Genomic DNA, 17,988 nt, shown 5'->3' with positions numbered 1-17,988 from the left:
ATAGTCTGAATTGTTTCAAGTTATTAAAATACTCTTCGTTAATTATAATAATAACTATTATTATTATTATTAAAATTATTGTTAATATATTAATTAATTATATTCATATATTGTTGGTTTATTAATTAATTATAATTTATCATTAATGATAATAATAATAAAATTAATAACAATAATCAAAATAAAAAATATCATCATCAGCAAAATAATAATCCATTTCAAAAAATAATAATAATCATAATCGGATTCATCATCATCAACAAAATAATCCATTTCCAAAATAATAATAATAATAACAATCATCATCATCAAATTAATCCATTTCCCAAATAATCATCATCAACAAAAATAATCCATTTCCCAAAAAAAAAAATAGCAACAATCAAAATCTCAATTGTCATCGTCATCAACAACAATGGCAACAACAATCATCGTCGTTAACAGTAGCAGCAGCATCATATCAGAACCATCGCCATTAAAGACGAAATCGGAGACGAAATGAGATGGGGGCGAAATCGAGACGGTGACAAAATCGACACGGCCCAACGGAGACGAAACCGGCGACGAGCAGGTGTCCACAGCCGACGAACCAGGACGTCAAAGACGGTGATGGCTGCGATGGTGATGGAAGCAGCTCTGATGGCATTTGATTGGGAGGCACGGGTGAGAGAGTTTAGGTTTTAGGGATTTTTTTTATTTTTCGCTTTTTATATTTTTTTTATCTAAAATGAGGGTATTTTTGGAATAATACAAAATTAACATGGGTAGAATAAAAAATGCAGGGAATGGGAGTCTGATTTCCAAGTAAACGTAGCATTATGTTAAACTAAACAATGGGTTGGGAACTTGGGATTGATTTTCTTTTTCACCCATCCTTTATTATCCTCTATCCTTTCCATTTCTCTCCACCCCTCACGTTCCTATCAACCCATATGGGCTTAACGTAGAGCAATAGTCTATTGGAAATTTTATAGAATAGAAGTGGCGTATTGGCATTTTCATAAGGCCGTTGGACAGAGGAGGTGGGCGTTGACAGTTTAGATGGTAAGGTAGCTTGTCTATTCATGACCACAATCTAGTAACCTACATACAACACAGTAATAGTCTTAGGTTGTAGTTAGGTTGGTGGGTGATGTATCAACTTGATTTGAGAGAGGAATAAACTACATAGAAAATTAATTAGAAACGAAGTGAACCATAAATATAATATCAGACCATGCTGGTCTTAATCTCAGGTGAATTTTCAATAGTTAAAAACCCCACTCGGTAGATCCATAGATGATGACGACATAATTCTTTCAAAATTTAGAGAAATGCAAATCATATAAAAGTTGGAAAAATGAGTATGAGAGTTATCTTTCCTTTATCTCGTTGGGAAGATGAGCGGGAAAAGGATGAGAGGCCAGATGGCAGTCGCACAGGGAGTAACTTGTAAGTAAGCAAAGCAAAAGCATATGAAGCGAGCCAACAAAAATCGGCAAATCGCTGTCGCACACAAATTGATTGACCAACCTACTCTCATCATCCCACCACCATTACGCGTAAACTCACTAGTTTCCTCTTCTGAAATGACCAATATACCCCTCAAACCCATAAATAGAATGTAGAAAGATTTGAGATCGCTATTTCAGGACATGCCGTATAAGTTGATTTTAAGGCAATTTTTGGTTTTTTTTTTTTTTTTTGAAAAACACTTCTGTACTTTTTTTTGTAGTGCAGTTGATTAGAATTGCTGTAATTGGACGGTGGATTATCGTGCACAAAATGAAATCGAATTAGAGAAACGTGACGTCTACTTTTAATACTACTTGAAAAAAAAAAAAAAAAAATTGTTTTGGATCCTTGTCGTCGTCAGTCGCAAGCCGTGATCTATTTACTAACTCAGCTAAATCCAAACTGAGTTGAAGAGAAAATTAAAAAGTTACAGTCAACGTTTTAGAGAGTAAGCACACGACATGATAATTAATAAACGGGGAGAAGCCATAGCAAAAGTTTGCTCTTCTTCTTCTTCTTCTTCTTCTTCTTCTTCTTCTTCAGTGTGGCAATCATTTTGTCTCTTACATATGTCTCCATTTTTTATTTGCTTTCTTTGAAACCGTGTGGACTGGGGGCCTTGTCCTGTTCATTCACAATTTTTCCTTTCCATCGTTGCCGAGTAGCTAAGCTGTGTTTGATTGAGACTAATGATCACAACATTCCTCTAAATGTTCAACACTTGGCAAACCAAGGAAACAAGATTAGTAGTTGACACAAAGATTAATTACAAGTCCACATCAAGTCATATTAGTTAAGAGCGCTACTAATAAAAACTATTATTTAAAACAGTGGTATCAAAAACCTCTTAATCTTAAACATATATTTTGTTTTTTTTTCTGGTTAAATTTATATATTACTTTTTTTTAATTAATATTTAAACAAATCTACATGTTTTAATAAGTATGAGAATTATCTAATAGTTGGATATAAATCACCATTTTATTTAATTATTATTTTTTATACTGAAATGGAACTCAATCTATTAACAAGAGTTTTCTAACGATTTTGTGTTCATATATTAATTAAAGCCGTGCTATTCAAGAGTTTGGTAGATTTGTGAAATATAAAACAACCGCCATGGTTGTCATGATGATGGTAATTTGACAATCTTTTATTTTTCATTCTTTTTTAAAAATACACAAGTGTATATATATATATATATTTTGCTCAATTCTACCTTAAATTACATTTTTTTACTTTGGTTCACTTTCGTCTGCACACAGTTAAGATAACTAGTGGAAAATTAAATAAATAATTTTTTTATCCTCAAATGTAAAATTACAATTTTATCCAAAATAAATGCCAAAAAAATCAGATTTAATAATGTAGTTTTAATTTTCATCGATAAAATTAATTCCTTTTAATTTATTCACATGTTTCGACTTAACATCCTTCAATGTCTTCTTTAATTTCTAAGATTTTTATGAACCCAAGTGGAAGAAAATGTAACCCTTATTGTGCTGGAAAAATGACAATTTTACCTTGATGATGTCAGCATGGTTATAACAGCATGTAGATAGATGGGAGTGGAAGTGGATCCGTGGAAAAAAAATATAATTTAAGGTGAAATTGAGTAAAAATAGATGGTGGTGGGTGGATAATTATTGTTTATTTTATTTATTTATTTTTAGTTTATTATTGCGCTCATCGTTATAGTCATAAGAAATCATAGGTAACTTTATAAGCCCTTTCCAGCAGCAGGGAAAAGCAAAAGCCTTTAATTATAAAATTAATTAGAATTGACGAAGCAGCAGTAACTCTTGCAAACAACTGTTTCATTTCAACGGTTATATGATCAATCGATCTCTATCCTGATTCCTGGAGTTCCTGTCTCTCACTCTCTCTCTCTCTCTCTGTGACAACCTAAACAGCAAACTCAAAAACACGAAGAAATTCTCCCTTACAAGACACTTCTTGTTCGATCTTTTCTTTTCTTTTCTTTTTTCTTTTTTGTTTCCTTGACATATAAATAAAACGAACGACAAATACCCAACAAAGCTAGCGCTCATTGTATAACAAACTGATATTGTCTCGAATAGAAGAGAATTCAATTGATGGCGAGCGGGGATCTGGAACGAGGAAAGAATATTAGTAACAATAACAACAATAGAAGCAGTTACAGTTCAGGCTCGTATTATGTAGAGCCAGCGAGTGATCAGCAATGGACTTCTTGGCTGATCCCAATGTTTGTCGTGGCCAACGTTGCTGTTTTCATCGTGGCCATGTATATTAACAACTGTCCCAAGAATAACTGGGAAGGTGGCAGGGGTTGTGTTGCTAGGTTCCTTGGCAGGCTTTCCTTTGAGCCTCTAAAAGAGAATCCTCTCTTCGGCCCTTCTTCTTCTACGTGAGTCTCATTTTCTTTCTACTTTTTATGTGTTGTTGCATGGATTGCTTTTTATGTATTTCCCTTTTACCTGCCGTTTAGTGATTTCGGTTTCTCTCAGTGGTGGGGTTTTTTAATTCGGAAGGTGAGAGTAGAAATCTGACTAATGCAATTTGATTGGGATAGTTGTTTTGTTCCATGAAATTTGTGTTGTATGTTATTGAATGTTTATTTATAATTCCCCCAATCTAACTGTGTCTAATTTTTTGTGGATTTTGATTAGTTGAAGTGAGTTTCATGGCTTAATTTGTCGTTAAAATACAAAATTTGGGACTAGACTTGGTAGGATTAGGAAATTTGTTTCTTGTTTACTGATGTTGTGGACGGGGCATTCTGTTATCTGAGTAGATCCAGATGAGCGTATAAAGGTAGCTTAAGTGTGTTCGTTGATTCTTCTCCATCTTAGTTTGTGAGTCTATTGCTTATTTTTGTTTAAGAAAATTGAGTTGGGATTAAGGTAGGTTATAGGGGAATGTAGGCTTGCAAGTAATAGCCACTAGAGGGGGGAAGTAGGTCTACCTGTTGCTGGCCTAAAAGTCTGCATCCGATGCAAGTTGGGAAATATGTACTGATTTGCTTTATGAATACCTCCATCGACTGTGATAAGTTTGTGCCAATAATCTTGAGAACATACCTGGAGCTTTAACAAATATTGAATTTGGGGATTTTTTTTTACTCTTTCCGTTACCTCATGTATTTGAAAATCAACAACTAATTGTTTTTGGGGCAAATTGTTGGTCAATTATTTTCGTTTTTCTGTTGTCTGAGACTTACTTAGTAAACTGTAGGATTGCTTTTTAGCCATTACAAATAAGTTATAATCATGCTGCTTCTTTATGCTGGAAGTGCGTGGCGGAAGACTGTGAACCTAGTTCTTTCAATTTGGTCATTCTGATTCTATATTCTGTCAATTGGAATTGAGGGCTTGGAAGTGAAAACTTTATTTGTTTTGAGGAAAACCCTCCTTTAGAACTGTGATTCTGGTTGATTTTAATTTATTTCCACTTGCTTGTGCAGATTGCAGAAGTTGGGAGCTCTGGAGTGGGACAGGGTTGTGCATGAACACCAAGGATGGAGACTCATCACCTGTATCTGGTTACATGCTGGTGTCATTCATTTACTTGCAAATATGTTAAGCTTGGTCTTTATTGGGATTCGCCTTGAACAGCAATTTGGATTTGGTATGTCACAAACTTTCATGTCGTTAAATATGAACTTTAGCCTTACTTACAAAATAGTTTGGTATTTCTTGTTGAATTATCTTTCCCCTTATTTGTTAAAGACATATTGCTTGACTTTGGTGCTTAGGTCTCTACTCTTCTGAAAGGGGCAGTAACATGTCATCAGGAAAAGTTAGTGGCATTGATCTGTATGCACTTGGTTGTTGCATTAGAATTGCATTTCCTGACTCATGATATTAAACAGTAAATCTGTGACATTCACTGGAACTACTATCTCATAAATGAATATTTCTTTTGCACTCAGCACTAGACATTAACAAAGTGGAAGTATTTAATACCATGGCCGAAAATTATGTCAGTTTCTCCTGATTCTAGAATTTTCTTGTCAATGCTTATATTGTTTTATGTAGTTGCTATGTATTGTTGCTGAATTCTAACATCTTTTGTAACATGGGCAGTGCGCGTTGGCTTTGTCTACTTGTTGTCAGGATTTGGCGGGAGCATATTATCTGCTCTTTTTATTCAACGCAGTATCTCTGTTGGTGCTTCTGGTGCTTTATTTGGACTTCTGGGAGCTATGTTATCTGAGCTTCTAGCTAACTGGTCAATTTATACTAACAAGGTTGCTGCTACCCTTCTTTTATTTGTGGAAAATGCACATATTAATTTTTTTTTTTCCTGTAATGAAGAAACAGCAATATTTTTTTTTTTGGCTTTTAATTCAAATACTGGCGCTCAATTGTTATTTCTTTTTGGCTTTTACTTCAAATACTGGCACTCAATTGTTATTTCTTGAGTCTAGAGCTACTTGTCCTAGAAACCTGAGACCACGAATTTTAGTTACTTGCAAAATATTCAGGGTAAAGGAATTTGAATTTTGAAGCTAATGTGCCAAACTGGAAAAATGAAAATAAAAGAGCTGTGGACTCTGGATTAGAAATGAAAATAAAAGTGGTAGGTTTCTTATGACAATTTTGTTGCTTTCCTTATCTTGCAGGCTGCAGCTCTATTGACTCTTGTGGTCATTATTGCCATTAACTTGGCTGTTGGAATTCTTCCTCATGTTGACAATTTTGCACACATCGGAGGTTTCATGGCTGGTTTCCTCCTAGGGTTTGTTTTGCTACTTCGTCCTCAATTTGGGTGGGCAGAGCGCCACCAACTTCCTGCTCAAGCCCGTGTGAAATCTAGGCATAATCCTTACCAATATGTGCTCTGTATCGTGGCCCTCGTTTTGCTTATCGTTGGGTAAGTCCAATATCTCAGATCCTAATTTATGATCGGAGAGCATCACAGAGGACTGAAAGAATTTCCTCCGTCTCTTTTCCGGTGACATTTGTAGCATCTTCCATACATTACATTGGTTTCATATAAACGAGTTTTGATGTTAGTTTTAAGGTGTAAATGAACACAAACATTCAGCATTTGACAAAATCTGACGGCACAATTTTCATATTGAACATTGCAGATTTACGGTGGGATTGGTGATGCTCTTCAGAGGAGAGAATGGAAATGATCACTGCAGCTGGTGCCATTACCTAAGCTGTGTACCTACCTCGAAATGGAAATGCGGGAACTGATTTTACTAAGTAGTGCTTTGTATTAACCTTGCCATATTGCCTTTTTTTTTTTTGTTTGAATTATAATCATTTGTTTATTACTTTTTACTTTTCTCACTTGTGTAAATGCGTAGACTTGGATCATGGAAAATTTGATTATATCGGGTTTATAAATTTATATCATATGGGAATATCATCCCATTGTATGTTACGTATACCATTTAGAAATTCTACAAAGATGATGTATTGCACATTTATTTTTAGGTTCAGCATTATATTCTTTTCCAAGTATCAAGAATCCATACTGCATCTGTTACTTGTTTTAAAGAACCCGTCAAATTATCGGAGAAAATTATGGTGCAACGGTAATACGGTACCACCGTTGCACTCAGCCATTGGATCCCATTGGATTCATTCATCCAAGTGGATCTAACGGCTGGATGCAACGGTGATAACGTTGCACCGTAGCCGGACCCTTATCGATTTTTCTTCTATTTTAATAAATCTTTTTTTAATTAAAATTTTAAAAATTAAAATTGTTCGGTCAATTTCAAGTTCGTCAAATAATGACGTAATGTGAAAAACGGAAAATTGAAACTTCTGGCGTCGCCCGGACTCGAACCGGAGACCTTCAGTGTGTTAGACTAACGTGATAACCAACTACACCACGACACCTTACTGGCATTTTATTTTCCTATTTTAAGAATCTAATCAAAACACTGGCATTTTATGTATTATTTATACACCTATTTCTATGTAAGGCATGATAAAATAACTTTAAAAACTCAAATCATAGGAAAATTCTAATCTATTTTTAATATCCTACCATCCAACGTTGACCTTTGCATGTGGACTCTAGGTAGCCTATCCAAATTCTTTTCATTGGATACAATTTCCTCAAGTTCAATTAGTAAAATCTGCTTTTGGTACGTAACTAACTGTGGAAAACGTTTTCCAATAAATTGTTGTTATTACCATTTATAGCGGGGAGTTGCCCAGCCTGGCCGGCTAGACAACAGCACATTTTCCAGTTGACCGGATACGTTGGTTGAGATTGAAATCTGAGGGCCATCACATCACCTGACAGCAACCAAAATTCAAAGCTAGTGGCAGGACACGGGCTCCATCGCTTGATAATGAAATGATGAACTAATCTCTCTCCATTTCATTCAAAATGTAAATGCTTGAATCTTTAGAAAATACAGCCACACGTGACCGACCGCGGCTCAACCAGGCTGGCAATGGCATTCGCTTCAATTTCAGTTATTCATCTATCCCCACAACCGACATCATCGTTACCAAATTGTACTTTGTACGCTTTCCCGGACAATATGAACCTTCCAGACTCTTAATAAAAATTTTAAGACTGTTTTGAATCAAAGCACTAGCATACATAATTTGCAAGAACATGCAGTAATATAATGAATGGTAGGGTCCAAAGGCGGCAAAAGTTACATTCATTAGATATTAGACGGTCACAGTGAAGTGTGAGATTCAGATCCATAATTAAAATCCTGAACGGAGGAAACTCGATGTCTCTTGGACAGCGGACAACACAAGCAAGCTAACTACAAAAGTTAATACAGCTTAAACGCTACAAGGAGGAGGATGTATTTAGAATCTCTGCCCAACAGGCATTCCGAAGCTGTCAAGACGACCGGATCCTGGATATGCTTTGTTTGTAAAGTTCGCATGCAAAGCAGTAAACCTCTGGGCACTTGATTTTGATTCGGCAAATGTGTGAATGGAATACCGTTTTGCTGAACTGGATCTTTCGTACTGTGGCCTTTGTTTCGGAGCACTGAGAGACCTCACCTTGGCTCTTGATGATTCTGTGTAGGCCATGTAGTTTGGATGGTCTGAGTAACCGCTTAGACAGCTTTGTGAACTGTAACTCTTCGTGGGAGTGAAGGGGCTTCTCTTTGAACTACCACCTCTTGATGAAGCAGAATAGAATTGTGGGCTATTTTCTGCAGTGCAGAAATCCTCAACCTCATGAGAGAATTTCAAGGGGCTTAAAGATTGAACTTCACATGAAGATGGACTTGGTTCAATTTGGTGGGCGGTTGAGTCTTTCGAAGAAGTGAAGCTATGACTATAATGATCTGATGACACTGTAAGATGGGAAGAGTGAAATAGGTTTCTGCGTTTGGGTGTAAAGTGCATTTTCCCAGTATCAATTTCAAGGATTTTGTCACTCCTCTCATCATCTATAGCACCAATCTTTGTTGGTGCTGCCTTTTGGTTCTTGGATCGATTATCCATCTGACTTTCTGGCCAATTCCAACTTACATGGGCTTTTTCATGATGAACATTGACCCTGCCATTTGATTTTGATCCATTTTTCTGCATTCATTAATGTGCTTATTAGTTCTGAAATGACATTCAAATTGGATTAAAGAAAAGAGTGAAGGGCAAAGAAAGAGAATGCACCTTAAGCGCTGATGATACTTCACATTTTGAATTCTTTGATCGGATGGAATGTTCAAATTTTTCAGGGGTTGGTGGTCCCTGCACATGATGTGAAACTCAATAAATTTACATAATTAATGCAAAATGAATGAAACTATAAAACTGTAACTGGGAATGCTCCTAAGCAAATAAAGCCATAAATTTGCCCACAGTGCAGAAAAATTACTGGAAAAATTAGATCTGCATCATGACAGGGTTTCTAGATTTTCCTAGTGATTGGTAGTGTACGAAAGTTTCTTTAGGATCTTAACAACTCTTAAGGATCTTAACAAATCTTTGCCGCTTTAACCAAAAAACATTAAGGTATAGTATGCAACCAGTTGGCCTTAATGCATACAACTACTTTTGAAGTTACAATTAATTGCATAAAAAAGCTTGCTTGATATATTGCAGCTACTTTTTGTAAGTTCCAAGTGTCATTAGCTTCACTAAAATTCATAAACTTAAAAGATGCACTGAAAAGTTGTCTAGAGAACAAAAAGAAAAGTTGCCTGGTGCCCCACAGTCATAAAGTGTGCATCACTTGCCCACAAAGAAATTACAGAAAAATTCAAATATTGGGGGGAAAATGAATTTTGCTTACCGGCTGCTGGAAATGTGAAGATTTGCCACTTGAATGGGAAGATTCAGATATTTGAGCCCGTCCTGCACGAGCACGTGCCTGGGCTCTCAGCAATGCTTGCATTCGCTGAAGCCACTCTGCTGTTCTTTTCCGCTCAATATGACCTCTTACAAGTGCCTGAAGCCTAACCAAACCTCTCAATGCTCGCAAAGCCCTCCTTGCCTTCAAAATGTCCATGGGAGATAGGGTTACTAACCAAACTCATAATCACAATGCAACTAAGCAAATGGAATAATAATGAATTGCTTATCACATTAACAAATTCAATAAAGGCAAAGCTGCAATGGACCACCATCTGATTAAGATCACAAGAACATTATAGCGACCTATCATTCAAGAGTCAAGGCATACAGAAGAGGACCACACTGTTTCATCATTAAAAAAACCATAGATTGCAGGATACCTTTTAGAACAAGGCGCCTAAACTAACATGAACGAAAAATTTAAAGGAAACGGGCTCTATGAGTAGTACATATCTTTTTCTTCAATCTAGCCCTCTCAGAAAAGAAAATCTGACAATTAACATCAAATTGACAACGACATCTAACTGGCCGCCCAATTAGAAGAAAAGGGTTATGTTCATACGAGAGTCTGACTATTTTGTTAAATTAATCCAACATTGAAGTGCCTCAACCAACCCAAACTTTGTAGCTAAAAAGTCATGCAAATGCACTTAAGGAAACACATACACACAACAAACTTTCCACTGGTTTGGACCCACCAACTGCTCCAAAAGCCCAAAAGATGTCAAAGTTGGAGCGTTGGACTCCGGTCTTCAAATTCCTCAAAAACTTCATGCACAGACTCCCAAGATGAACAATCAAATTGTTTTAATACATAAAGGCGGTGTTATACTTCTCTCTTCATTGTTTGACTAAATTATACTCCATGATCCATAGGTTAATAATATGCTTCACTATCCAGTTGGTTCAAACCAAATGAACTAGTCCAATTAAATATTTTCAAGTGTATCATGTAACAGAACTTAACAGGGAACCAGCTGGCGGTCAATACTTAATTCTACATTTATTATGTATGCAAACTGTAGCCCCTCTTTAAGAACCCGTTACTATGAAGCAGGTGATTCAATACAAGACATCATCACCATCATCAAGCCGTATGAATTATGAAACCGCCACAACGACGGAAATAAAAGGGAAGCACACAGTTTTCGGGGTAGTGCGCATTGCGCACCCAGATGCATGGCAGCGACAAGTCAGTAGAAAATTGAATCCTATAAGAGGAGAGAGTAAATGCTGGATTAAGCATGGGCAGTCTGCTCTGGTTGCCACTTGCCAAAAGGTATTTAGAAGAAAGGAAACGAAGGGAATAATTTTACCATGCAGAGAAATGAATTTGAGAAGGACGTGTTTTGCCTGATTCGTATAAAGAGAGCCAGGACTTCGGAAAACGACGTTAAAACTTTTAATTATATCGTCGTCTTCTCTTCGCGGTTGAAGAAGAAGAAGAATAAAAAGCTGTAAGATGACACGTGTCAACTAAGCAGCCATGTCTGATGCAAAATCCAACTCTGAACCCGTAGCTGTTTTCTTTTAACATCAAAATCCATGGCGACCATAGCTTTTTTCTTTTAACAAAAATAAAGTAATAATAATAAAATAAAATACGTACCAAGTAACCACGAAAAGCCGACTGTATCTTAATCGCTGCCGGCTCATCGAGGGTCCCACCGCAACCACCGACGTAAGCAGAGGGGAAGTCACCGCACCTACCGCTGTTGCTCGTAAGCCTGACAACGGCCGCTGCAGCGTGGGCTGCAGCGACCGCGGCCTCGGCAACCGCAGCGGTGGCCGCGGCCACGGCGATCGCGTGCTTGTTGGCGTCCTCGCATTCCGAGGACGGAGTATCATCAGCTCTAGTCTCTCGTTCGTTCAACTTCAACGAGCTGTGCTTAACAGTAGCTTCTCGGGAGGAGTCTTTTTCTCTGTAAGACTTGACGAAGCTCCACCGGCGTTTCTCCTTGGTATTTGGCTGAGATGGGGAGTGTGTCGGGTCGGGCTTTTTTAGCCCGAGAATGCTGCGAAACCACTTCGTGGCTTTGCCCATTGTGGTGGTCTAGTGAGTGTTTTTAGTTTTGGAGTTGCATGAGAGAGAGAGAGAGAGAGAGAGAGAGAGAGAGAGAGAGGAGAGTTTGAGTTGAGTGTAGTGTGAAAGGGGGAAGAGTTTGTGGGTTGTATTAAAAATGATGGGAACGCGAGTTATTCTCACAAGGGTCCTTATAGATTTGTAAAACAATAAATTAGTCTATTTATTTACCATTTATCTCAACTTAGTCCTACTATGGTGCTATACAATATACCATAAGGATTCTTTCACCAAAATTAGCAGATTTATAGACTTTTACTCTTACATCCGTAGCACCCCCACTCTAGCGGGCAAAAGGTATGCTTGAAACCTTTGATGCCTGAGTCATTATTTAAGTCGATAAAAAGATCGTCAGTTGACTCATAGGAGGTAATATAACAATGAAATTTAAAAAAAAATCAATTATATTAGTTGATGTTATTGAAAGAAAAAAAAAATTGGGACAACTATGTAAAATCAATACAAGAGTTGAGGTTTTTTAGTATGTGCCTTTTAGGAAAGAAAATAATTAATCAGGACAAATTTGTAAAGTAATAATGTGATGTGAGAAAACAAACACTGAACACATTAATTAAATAAAAAATAAAATAAAATCTCGCAGAGTCAATTGCCTACCTGCAAGGTAATCATAACTTGTTAGAAGAGCTCTCACCTTCATTAATTGGAAAAAAAAAAAAAAGGAATGAGAAAAAAGTTTATTATAAGTTGCCGCCAACAGAGAATCACTTATATACTCGTACTCACGTATTTAAATTCTGAATTTTAAACTTTGAATACCGTATATATTTAAACTTCAATTTTAATTTTATGCCCCAACTTAACAATAGGTTATATTTTTCAATGTGACAAAGTAATTCCGCCCGCATATAATTTTTAAATGGACCAAAGGAGTGATAAATTTGGGACAAATAGTAACTTTGGAGATGGTTTGGTAATTGTTGCAAATCAACCGTAATGTGTTTGATGATAACCAAATGGGAACAATTAGGATGGACGAAAAGCAATGAAAGAGGTTATTGGTGTGCTTGTATGGTCGCCGCCGCGTGTAGCGAACGTGCCAGAGAAACACGAGCGGTCAATACCCAATCGCAGCTAATAACGGAATTATTTTTAACCGGAGTCCGCAAATTACCGCATTACTAGGTCTTTGTGGTTTACAAATCCGAGTGTACATCACGTTAAATCACGTCTAATCAATCAATTTCTTTTTCCCACGTAAATAAAAGAGAAATTATCATTTGTATATTCTTAATATATTCCATTATAAAAAATACTACAATATTTTGAGAGTGTATCAATCGTCCATCCTAAGTTGACAAAATGTATCAGCTGACCACCAAACCGTTAGTTACCGTTTAAGTATGATGACGTCAGAAAGGTAATTTAATCTTTTCATATGATACAAGTGATAATTTAAGGATATACAAGTGATAAAAAGAGAATTTAAGGGTATACAAGTGATAATTTTTAAGGGTAAAATCATCAATTCACTGTAACTCCGTTAACTTTCAAACGGCAACTAACGGTTTGGTGGTCGGCTGATATATTTTGTCAACTAAAGGTGGATGATTGATACACCCTCAAAGTATTGTAGTATTTTTTATAACAGAGTAAATATAGGATATATGAATGATAATTTCTCTAAATAAAATAATAAATTTAGATAGGGAAATGCCCCGGCGAAATTGATAACTATCAATTATCAATCTTTATTTTTAAAGTAAACCAATTGATTACTTTTGTGCTTAGATTTATGTCATTTATGAGTAATGTTGCCCATTTTAGTGGGCACTCTATTTTTTAAATTTTAATATATCGGTAATTATAATGGGTCCGGTTATGCTGGAGCATGCATACAACGGTTAGGTGTATGTTGTTATAATTATTTCAAAATTTTCACATACATCCAACGGTTGATGTGGCTACGCCACATCGAAGATGCTCCAACATAACTGCAACCTTATATAAATTAAAAGATAAACTTATTTTATTTTTATAATAATAAAGTAAGTAGACCCGGCAAAACTTGAAAAAAATAATCCTCAAATGACTTATAAGGTTTTAATATGTTGAGTAATTTTTGCTTTGGATTGAAGGAATTCAATTTTTTTTTTATAATTTTATTGTTAGGGGTTCTTCTAACCAAGTTTTGGGTCTTAGATTGTCTTACATGAAACCTAAATACTGTACTTGAGCCCGATCTAATTTATATATTTGAGCATAATATAGCCAACTTTGATCCTTTTAATGTATCTTACTAACCTTCAACTCTAAACAAAAATGCCAATGAGCTTACAAGTCCATTGGTGCCCACCCGTATACCCAATTTTAAATTAGTGAGGACAGAATTGTGTTTACGGTTGATTTCAGTTAATCTTAACATTATTCTAATCATAATCGTTAGTATCTTTGTAATTTTAACATATTAATATTTTTTTCCAAAAATATATATGATCACTGCATTCATGGTTTGTTTTTTAAATTTATTTAAGCGAGCATTATTGTTGAATTATTTATTAGACTGAGTATTAGGACTGATGAAACTGGAGACTCAAAGTAAATTATCCTACTTCTTCAAATAAATAATAAAAAAAAAAAGATAAGACATAAGATGACCATCTAAATTATCTCACTAATCCTACGAAGTCATGAAAATAACTCATATACCCCTTATTTGAAAGTAATTGAAAAGCAAAGTTCAGAAGGGTAAATATCATGTTTTGTACATTATAAACACCAATTTTTTTTTTCTTTTTTAGCTTATCACAAGAGTTTGTAAAGTGTATCATTTTTTTCACTTTTTTATTAGATAATCTAACATAATATAAAGGATTTAATAAAATATCGATAAATTAACTATTTTATCCATGAACATAAAATGACTATATAATCATGGCTAAACAACCAAAAGAAAAAATATTTCATTTTGTATCTGTTGGGATCAATAATGGCTACAAAATTAGCTATATAAACTCATCAAACTTTCTAATATAAAGATATAAAATCATCAAAATAAGTACTCCAACTAATTTATAGCTCATTTACTGCATAAATCAAGAACCATGTTCATATATTATCTTTGATAACAATAAATCACCAATAGAAATAGTCATAATTATTCAAAATACATTCATTATAAGCATAAAACTAGTTATGAGAAATTTCGAACATTATACTACTAAAAATAACAATGTAAAATCAGTAATGGAGGGTTTATAGTTTGTTTCCATCAATTCAAAATAATAATACATTTCAAAAGTATTCAAAATAACAACTAACAAATAATCTTTTTACATTTATATGCAAAATAGTTGTTTTGCTAATATCATGTTAAATTTTTCTAACATTGTTATTAGGAAAATAAAAGAGATATTATCATTTTACTACCAAACGTTTGTGTCATTATCAATTCACTGTCATTCCGTTAAGAAAACGTTAATGTTCAACATAAATTGAGTTAAAAGTCAATTTTACCCCATGACCATAAAAGACAATTTTACCCTTTGTAATTCAAGTATTAATTGCAACTAAAAAAATAACAATTTAATTAAGGAAAAATTAATGAACAATAAGCCAATAAAAAAGAAGAAGTCAACAACTCATAGTGGAGAGAACAAGCAGTAGTGGAGACGGTTGTGAGTCAGCAGCGAGGGAGAGAGACAGATTGGAGATGGAGGTTTCACAGTGAGAGAGGGATTGATTTTAGGGTTTAATTTCCTAATTCTTTAATCTTTAATTATTTCTCCAAAACACAGCGTTTATGTTTCAACTTGAAAATGACTTTAATGCACTTTATAGTTGAAAATGTCTTTGATACCCTTATAACATCAGTAATACATTAATAAATTTTTACCGTTCTTAACAGAATGATAGGAAATTGATAACGATGTAAATATTTGGTAGTAAAATATACTTTTTGGCAAATCATGGTCCTAATTCAGAATAACTTTAGTAGCAAAATGATAATATTAAAAAAAAGTGATATATTTTATAAATTTTAAGTATGAAATTAAGAAAAAAAATTAATATATTTTTGGTAAAGTACGAAAGTAGAATATTTTCCCAATTTAGAACGCAGATCCACTGCTACTTGTCACTTGATGATCACATGATGAAACCGTAAAAAATGGGGCCACAACATCGGTTGATCAGATCAAGGGAGAAAAATCTTTGCGAAAATGATGGCTCGTGATCCGAGCAGGTGGCTAATCAGGTGGATACGGATGGATCCGGCCAATCATAGTTTCTCATTTTCTCTCTGATGGTTTCATTATTTAGTCACTTTCTCATTTTTGGACATGCCCTAAATCCCACACCCCAATTTTAAAGTCCAGATTTCTAGGTGCTTTGATAATAGAAGAACATATTTTCCATCCAAGCTAGTGAAAGAAATATCTATCCTTAACATAATTAATTATACACACACACACACATAAATTATTTGACTATTAGATTAAAAAAAGAATGAAAGGCGAAGATTAGAGAATATGAGCTACTAATTATAATAATATTTTTGTCTCTCCTCTTTCAGTGTTTTTTCTCTTTATCCTATTTACTCGTTTATCTCTCCTATATTGCACATCGAAATAAATAAATAAAAAAGAAAATTAAAACCCTCAAAATCAACTCCTTTTAAGTCTTATGCAGTTGGAGGAATTAAAATGGTGAGCAATCAAATTTAGAACAGGCTTTCAATAAAATATTTCATTTATAAAATCTAGTTTTTCTCTCCTATTTTCAGCTTATCTGGTTGTTAAAAGGTAAAGACCTTGGTATAAATATACGGTTTTAAAATTTGGAATTAAAATATTTATTTTGCCCATGGCATTTTTGATATTTTTATGCAACTTTTCTGCATAAATCCATGCAAATCAACGTGACGAGGGACATGAAATGCTTTTGTTCGTCTTTTACGATTTTGATTGCTTGAAGCTGAAAAGTTTTTTTAGATTTGATAGGAAAAAATAATTAATTACTGTAGGATGGGACCTACCTACATTATTTGTTGGATTTAGTTTTAAAAGTAACTTTAGTGCTGATTTTTTTAATTAATAATTTATATCCTCCAATCTTCATTTTTCATTTTTAATAATTTAACAATCAAAATTTGTGTTTATAATTGTATCTAAAATTATACCTCTTGAACTCACCTCATGCATATTGTGTTTTTTAAATTTTTTAAAGTTACATTTATTATAAATTATAATAAAAAATTTTAGTATAAAAATAAGTATTAAAATAATGAGACTAAGTTAGGTTCAATAAATAAATTTTACTTAATTATAAATTACGTTAAATACAATTTTAAAAGATCCCATATTTTCATACGAGAATCCAACTGTTGGTCTCATAATTGTGAGAGAGGAACAGCCAAAGGCCGAGTGGGGATGAAACATTTTTGTTTTCTTCTTAATTTGTAATTATGTTTTGCACAAAATGTTGTCGGGTTCATTACGCTATCATATCACACGTCCGTGATGGGACACGACTCTTTTAGGGCGGATGAAACGACGTCGGGATTCGAACTGGTCACGGGTTAAAAAAATTTATTGGAAACATAATATTAACGTGCGGTTGCTTCTTCCGAAACAGCAGAGACTGAACGCTGAGGCTCTCTGAAAAAGAAGCTGCGTTCTGTAAGGGCTGAAACGTATCTAGGATCTCTCAGAAATCTTGCACTTGCAATGCGAGTGTCCTTTTGACAATTTGTTAGGTTCACGCACGGCAAAATGCCAAGCCACCGGCGGGAGCAGCTCAACCCTAGGAAGTTGTCTATGCCCCACAACGTGCTAAAACTAAAAAAAATTCATTATCGTATTATTATTTTTTAAATTTATCATTACTTTATAATTTAAGAAAATTATTAGTTATATACCCTTAAATGATACCGGTATCAAACGTGTTAGAATACTTTTCAAGCATGTCACTCGTATACCCTAAGTTGACAAAACACTTCTGCCGTTAACTACCGTTTGCAAGCGCTGACATCATAAGGGTAATATAGTATTTAAAAAAAAAACGACATGTCATCCCATTTACTTAGTAAAAAATGATATGTCAAGTGATATATATTGATAAAAATGACATGTCGTCCCATTTATCGGATAATTGTTAATAATTACTAAA

At 34.6% G+C, this 17,988-nt stretch overlaps 2 protein-coding genes and 1 non-coding gene across 3 annotated transcripts; 1 reads left to right on the top strand and 2 right to left on the bottom strand.

The window, feature by feature from the left end:
- The first annotated feature begins 3,259 nt into the window (after positions 1 to 3,259).
- LOC102616784 (RHOMBOID-like protein 2) lies at positions 3,260 to 6,912 on the top strand. The gene is made up of 5 exons (XM_006477352.4): positions 3,260 to 3,883; positions 4,940 to 5,103; positions 5,562 to 5,725; positions 6,101 to 6,351; positions 6,572 to 6,912. The coding sequence occupies exons 1-5, from the start codon at positions 3,591 to 3,593 to the stop codon at positions 6,681 to 6,683; spliced, it is 984 nt and encodes a 327-aa protein (XP_006477415.2). The 5' UTR covers positions 3,260 to 3,590; the 3' UTR covers positions 6,684 to 6,912.
- Positions 6,913 to 7,263: 351 nt separating this feature from the next.
- On the bottom strand, positions 7,264 to 7,337 carry TRNAV-AAC (transfer RNA valine (anticodon AAC)). Its single transcript has one exon. It is a non-coding gene; the product is annotated as a tRNA-Val (tRNA).
- A 751-nt stretch (positions 7,338 to 8,088) lies between these two features.
- Positions 8,089 to 11,922, bottom strand: LOC102616495 (protein IQ-DOMAIN 22). The gene is made up of 4 exons (XM_006477351.4): positions 11,389 to 11,922; positions 9,718 to 9,918; positions 9,096 to 9,173; positions 8,089 to 9,008 (listed from the first exon to the last, which is right to left on the bottom strand). Exons 1-4 carry the CDS (start codon positions 11,821 to 11,823, stop codon positions 8,277 to 8,279), a joined length of 1,446 nt encoding a protein of 481 aa, XP_006477414.2. The 5' UTR covers positions 11,824 to 11,922; the 3' UTR covers positions 8,089 to 8,276.
- Between the last annotated feature and the right edge of the window lie 6,066 nt (positions 11,923 to 17,988).

Source organism: Citrus sinensis, chromosome 3 (genome assembly GCF_022201045.2).
Source record: "Citrus sinensis cultivar Valencia sweet orange chromosome 3, DVS_A1.0, whole genome shotgun sequence".
NCBI lineage: Eukaryota > Viridiplantae > Streptophyta > Magnoliopsida > Sapindales > Rutaceae > Citrus > Citrus sinensis.
This window is presented reverse-complemented; position numbering and strand designations above follow the sequence as displayed.